The 6,261-nt window shown below is 46.8% G+C and overlaps 2 protein-coding genes across 2 annotated transcripts; both read left to right on the plus strand.

Moving 5' to 3' along the window:
- Nucleotides 1–1,770: 1,770 nt before the first annotated feature.
- On the plus strand, nucleotides 1,771–2,667 carry PHALS_10838 (exosome complex component rrp41; the record flags this gene model as incomplete). Its single annotated transcript, XM_024726333.1, has 2 exons — nucleotides 1,771–2,377; nucleotides 2,438–2,667. 2 exons carry the CDS (start codon nucleotides 1,771–1,773, stop codon nucleotides 2,665–2,667), a joined length of 837 nt encoding a protein of 278 aa, XP_024577021.1.
- Nucleotides 2,668–2,870: 203 nt separating this feature from the next.
- On the plus strand, nucleotides 2,871–4,104 carry PHALS_10839 (Metallothionein-like protein; the record flags this gene model as incomplete). The annotated part of the gene is made up of 2 exons (XM_024726334.1): nucleotides 2,871–3,743; nucleotides 3,805–4,104. 2 exons carry the CDS (start codon nucleotides 2,871–2,873, stop codon nucleotides 4,102–4,104), a joined length of 1,173 nt encoding a protein of 390 aa, XP_024577022.1.
- Between the last annotated feature and the right edge of the window lie 2,157 nt (nucleotides 4,105–6,261).

A 6,261-nucleotide genomic window follows, 5' to 3' on the forward strand; every position in this document is an offset into this window, starting at 1 on the left:
TCCCATCGACCAAATTTGAGTGCACTGTACTTTGTACATCTAACCATATTGCTCTGGAGATTATTCTTTCTAGGGAACCAGCGTCTGTGCCGGAATGGTGGCAACGTTTAGCTTATTGTAATAGTGAGCGATACGCCACTTGCTGTGCATCATGCGATTAACCTGGTTCCGGGAACCAAATACTGCGTAACACACCAATGGCCTCTGACAAGGAGCAGTGCGACATCATTGGCGCCTTTTCCCGTGCAAAGCACGACGCTGGAATGGTGCGTGAGAGAAAGTCTCCCCATTCAGCACCCACGTTTTGTGTTCGGAAGCCGAACGCCTCGATCCGGAGGAAGGACCGATAACGGGTCTTTGGAGACGATGTCTTGAAATTCCTTTACCAAAAAGGATCGTACGGATCCGAGGGGTTCTTCAGGATCGATGATCCACTTTGAGCGTTCAGCACCCTCTGGGTGTTCTCCAGGACGGCTTCATTCAGAAGCGACGGCGTTCGGTCTTATATATCTTATATATAATCGGTTAAATTGCCTGCCTTCAAGGCACCGCCAAACCCTTCGAAGGACATCCCGTCCAGCTCGAGAAGAGCATCCACCGCCGGAATAGCCTAGAGGGTGACGTCGCCGTCTTCCTCTCCCGTCATACTGTTGACAAGGGTATATAGCTATGCGCTATCGGTAGAAACACTTCGGATTAGACTCGACGCCCTGTGTCTTGCAGATAACATATGGCTTCGCCGTCTCATCGAGACCGCGTCGTCCAGTGTCCCCACTCCCTCCTCCATCGGAGCCTTGATGTTATTATCAAGATCCGATAAAGAGCTGCTATATCCGCAGTTATTGTCCAGTGGATAACGTGCCACTCCACGCGCATCAGAAGGGCTTGCCCAAAATTCCTCGGACCTCGTCCGACCAAGTCACTCTTGGCATGCAGCATCCGCTTCAAAACGTGAGCAGTGCTCAGTGGATTACGTGCCACCCCACGCGCATCACAATGGTACTCGCCCTTGATGCCTCGGACCTCGTCCGGCCATGTCACTCGTGGCATACAGCAAATGCCTCGAAACGTGAGCAGTGCTCATGACACTCCACGCGCATTACTGGGGCCTTGCCCTCGATGCCTCGGCCCTTGGCCTACCATGCCACTCCTGGCACGCAGCATCTGCTCCAATACTTGAGCAGCACTCAGTGGGTTACGTATCACTCCACATTCAGCCCGCGAGTCACGATCGGGCACTTGATTAGTGCACTACGGAAAGGCAAGTAGTCGACGTGTCCTATGAAGTTTCCTAATTGAAGTATCATCTCTTCGATATTGTAACGGGGCAAGCACTGTGGTCTTGCTTAAACATTTGGCACAAACGCAATAACTGCAATACAATACATTTGTGCAAACTTTAAAACACACTCGGATAATGGTAAATAGTTGTTATCAGCATTTTTGAAGATTTCGGAGCTTCTTAAAGGAGAACTCCGAGGCTGCACAATGCACATTAACAACGGAAACACTCTAATTATGAGAAACAGCATAACGCGTATATATCGTTCCTGTATAGTCTTATGAATTTTGAATTTGCAGAGTATTTTAACAGCGTTAGTTATTTAAGAGTCTCTGAAGCGCAAACTATTCGTCTGTCGACGCAGACTCTAAGAGGATAGATACCTACTATCTGTCATGCTGCCCTATGATTGGTATATAAAGCTACCTTTTCTTAAACTTAAGAAGCAATTTCAAGGTATATTTCGACGAATACTAAATAATCGCTGGATGGCAGCCAAGGCAGGTACCGCGAGTGTACTAGGCGGTTTAACTGGTGGCGACTTCATTTCCGTCGCAGGTCTCCGCGTAGATGGTCGTCGAAGTGAGGAAGTGCGCCGCATTCGTACACGCTTTGGTCTCTTCTCCCGCGTAGACGGGTCTTCATACTATGAACAAGGCAACACCAAAGTTGTGGCTGTCGTTTATGGACCCCGTGAGCTACGTACGGCGGCGGCAGGCTCTGTAAATAGTGGTTCAGCAGCTGTCGGAACTGGCTCAGGAAATGTAGCAAGTAACACACAGCCGCGCGCGACAATCAATTGTGAATTTACACAAGCGGCTTTTGCGACATCAGAGCGAAAACCACAGCGCATTGGTGATCGAAAAAAGCTTGAAATGTCGCTAGCTGTTAAACAGATCTTTGAGGCTTGTATCCAGACTCAGTTGTATCCTCGCTCTCAAATCGACATTTTTCTACAAGTGCTGCACGCTGATGGCGGAGAGCTGCCAGCTAGCATAAATGCCATTACTCTGGCGCTTATTGACGCGGGTATTGCTCTTAATGACTTTGTAGTGGCATCCTCAGCTGGATATTTACAGCAGACTATGCTGTGCGGTACGTAAAATCAATAATTTGGTAAGTATGATGAGCTCATTATCATGTTGTGTTTATCAGATTTGAATTACGCGGAGGAAATCGCCCGTTCGCCGCAGATGGTGATTGCTTTAAATCCGCGCACACAGAAAATGAATCTGTTACAGATGGAGTGCAAATTACCTCTCGAATTGTTTGAAAGTCTGATGAAGGTGGCTTCTGAAGGTTGCAATCAAATTTATGATCTCTTACAGAATGCTGTGCGCGAGAACACGTGGAAGCGATTGCGTATGCGCGGCACTGAAGGATGATAGTTAATGGTAGAAAGTTTTAAGTAGCGGATAATTTAATTTTATCTTTCAAAGCACTTTATTTCCACCAATCCGAGCCAACCTAACTTTCGCGGCAAGTGGAAGTTTGAAAATCTCAAAATGAGGATCAGTTCCTGAACTCCCTGGTCGCGCGCAAATCAATGAGTCGACACTCTGTGCCTTCAACTCTAGTCTCATCACATATGCAAGAAAATAGGGAACCGATTGAGGCGCTTGAATCTGCATCTCAATCTGCTTTAAAGACAGAGGAAGTGAAAAGTTTAGCTCCTCAACTTCGTCGTGTACTGCATAGCATCGACAGCAACCGACCTCGACCAGAAGTGAATGTTGTGAGACGGTCAATGCTGAATAAAACGAATCAAACACTTGCAAACGGACCCGTTATCAAGAAAGCACTCGGACAGGTTGTGACTGCAAAGACTTCGGAAACCAGCGATAAGATGATGGTGGGTCTTAAACGTCCGGTCGCCTCGGCGAGTGACGAAGTGGAGGAGTTGAAGAAGCTTAAGGTTCAATTTACAGAACAAGATAGTGAGAATTTGGCTTGGATGGATATGATGCTTGCATTATTAGAAAAGCGCTATGGTCCAAAATTCGTGCTGCCAGTTTGTCTTACAGATCTAGAGGCGGCCAATTTGTTTAATTTGCCGCAGATAAAACACTCAGACGTTACTGAGAAGTGTATTGATTCCAAAGACGGCTCAATGTCAGTCGTGAGTGCAACAAACCTACCAGACATACCGGAAACACCCAGAGAGATTAAGCGTCAACGAGTATTGCAGCGTCATGCCCAGCAGATCCACACATCCAGTGTATCTTCGTCTATGTGCTGCGGATGCAAAACTGGTTGCTTAAAAATGTACTGCATGTGCTTCAGCTCCAGAGGCTTTTGTCACACTGGTTGCACATGCTTTTCCTGCAAGAATGGACGCAAGCATCAGACTGAACGTGTTGAGGCCATTCAAAATTATTTAAGCAACGATCCACGCGCTTTCTCCTTCGCGTCACTGTCTCAAGATACGAGATCGTTGGGCTTTCTTCACCTTTTACCGCAGGTACTGCGTATCATGCTTGCCGACTCTTTTATTAGTTCTAATCATTAAAGTTATTTTTCAGAAATCAAGTGCAGTCGTGATGCGTGGATGTCGTTGCAAAAAATCGAAATGCTCAAAAAAATACTGCGAGTGTTTTCAAAATGGTATTGCTTGTACACCACTATGTCGCTGCATGGAATGTTCGAATAATAGCGAGTCGAAGATTGCACATCAGCAGCCACAATTGCAAAGAAGCAGCGCCTCGTCTAGTTCCGTTCCTATTCCCGCCACCAATGTAAAACAATTCCATCCCGTACACATAACGGTGACTAAACAGCCTCGCAGAAATCACGTGGGTAAGTCGTTGCGTCTCAATCTATAAACTTTTGTACGATCACTTCATTACGATGATAGATAGATTTTTCTTAGTTTTGATTTTCTTTGAGTTAGATAAATAATAATGGAAATTACATTGCAAAATTTTATGAAAGCTATTCATAATAGTATAAATTTCATGCAAGGGCTAATTTCCCGCTTTAGTTGGGTACACAAGACAAGTGCTGAAAAGTTAGATGCACTTGCCGAGTCGATTAGACATAAATAAACTTTTTAGTGTAATTATCGCTACATAGCTGCCTTCAAGCTCGACAATACTAATTGTTAAAAAAGATGAAGTGAGTATATTGAGGTCCTTAGTTCGCTACTCCAAGCTACCTCTAAGCCTTTCCTATGGCGTTATTCTGGGAGCAATCATGACGCGTCATCGTGTGCGCAATCACGTCGTCCTATGGTCCGGAGATTCGATCGCGCAACGTATGCTGTAAGCCGTTCTTCTAACACTTGCTACACTCGTACCGGTTTTAAGTTTAAAATGAAGGTCGGCAAAGCGATAGAGCTACGGCAGCTCCACGGCACCCATGACATTGGTCGAACTGCCATAGAAAATGTTAAATGGCTCAAACGAGTTTGATAGAGCCAATATAGGTGCTCTCATCGGGCTCTTTTTTAACAGCTCGTATACCTATCGCTCTTAAACACAATTCGAATTCTATTAATTGTGATGTGTGGGAAGGTGCCACTTCGGCATAAATTGCACCATATTATGTGGTTAACAGACTGGGATGAGCCAATGTCGTAAATTACCGTGTGACGTGGGGTTGTATAATCAAATGCCTTTAACTTTTTGAGATTCTATGTTTCCTAAGAAAACATTTCTTAAGTGGGATTCGTCAGAACCAAAATGCAGCGGGGCTGCCGTAGCTTCGCGCTTGAGGAAGCGTCTTTAGGTCACCGACCTTCGATCTCTACAAGAACCAAGTATTAGTGCAGCGGATCGCAATCCGCTGCCTCTAAAAGTACTGTAAAGCCTTACCAAGGCAAACGAACACTTTTGTTCAAAATCGAAACTGACTATTTTTATCCAAATGTTGATAGTTTAGATTCTCCTAAATATACTAACTATGTAAAGTAAAATCTAAATACTACTGGCTACCTAGCCCCCTACCGTATTCTTGTTTGGGTGTGTGGTCACATTATGCACATCTCGTGTGACACGCAGACACCCCGGTTATTAGGGTTCGTGTAACCCCCTACACCCTCCCCCATTAAGATTGAGAACATTTACAGTTCCAATCAATCATTGCCTCAACGAGGCTCGCGTGTCTGTTAGACAATGCAACTCCAATTGTTGGAGCAAATAACTTCCTTGCTCGATGAGCCCTGTGTCAATGACACCAAAATCTCCAAGTCTCGCCGGTTCTGACGGCAAGCATGGGCAGAGCCCAAATTCATCTCTCGCATTCGGTGCGACGTCGGACAGCGCGTACACAGCACCGAGGGGTGTATATCTTAGGATCGATGAGCACAAACGACGCATTCCGCGCTGGCTTTCAGTGCCGCGCCCTTTCAGTGCCGAGTGGCCTCGTTGAGGATGTTGTCGACTATGAGCTTTTCCCGCATGGGATGCCGAGGAAGACGAGCTGCGCCAGCGGCGCGATACGAGCCCTGCTCGTATCTTGCGGACCCCATGTCCGTTCCCTGACTTCTCGTCAACTGAACGGAGCACGTGGTGTGATCACCAATAACCTCGACGGGGAACAGAGGCGGCAGCTTGAAGCTACCCGTAAGACGGCTCTATAGCGTGCTCATCCACGGTCGGTCATTGACCCTCGTGTGGAATATGACTTCCGCCGTGCAGATTCCGCTTTGGAAGCGAAGGACGCGGTAACTCGATCGTTACGCGTCCACATCATCGGACCCCCGGCCAGAACGGATGATGAACTTGCCACACAGAAAGCTCTTCGAGTTCGTTTCTTGGTCCCACAAGAAATTCCGTTGGAACTTATCGCATTTGTCTGAGGGCACAACGAGGTGGCTCTCGTGTACTTGCAATGCGGACAATACCTGTAGTGCCCGCCGCTGGCGAAAGCACTACAGACAACGAAGCGCTCTTTGAGCGATGGGTGCAACGGCACCAAAATCTTTCCTCACTGCATAACCTGCAGTTGAGCCACAAGGAAGAGGACGTGCGTGTGGAGCG

The sequence above is a fragment of the Plasmopara halstedii genome (genome assembly GCF_900000015.1).
Source record: "Plasmopara halstedii genome assembly, contig: Scaffold_525, whole genome shotgun sequence".
NCBI lineage: Eukaryota > Oomycota > Peronosporomycetes > Peronosporales > Peronosporaceae > Plasmopara > Plasmopara halstedii.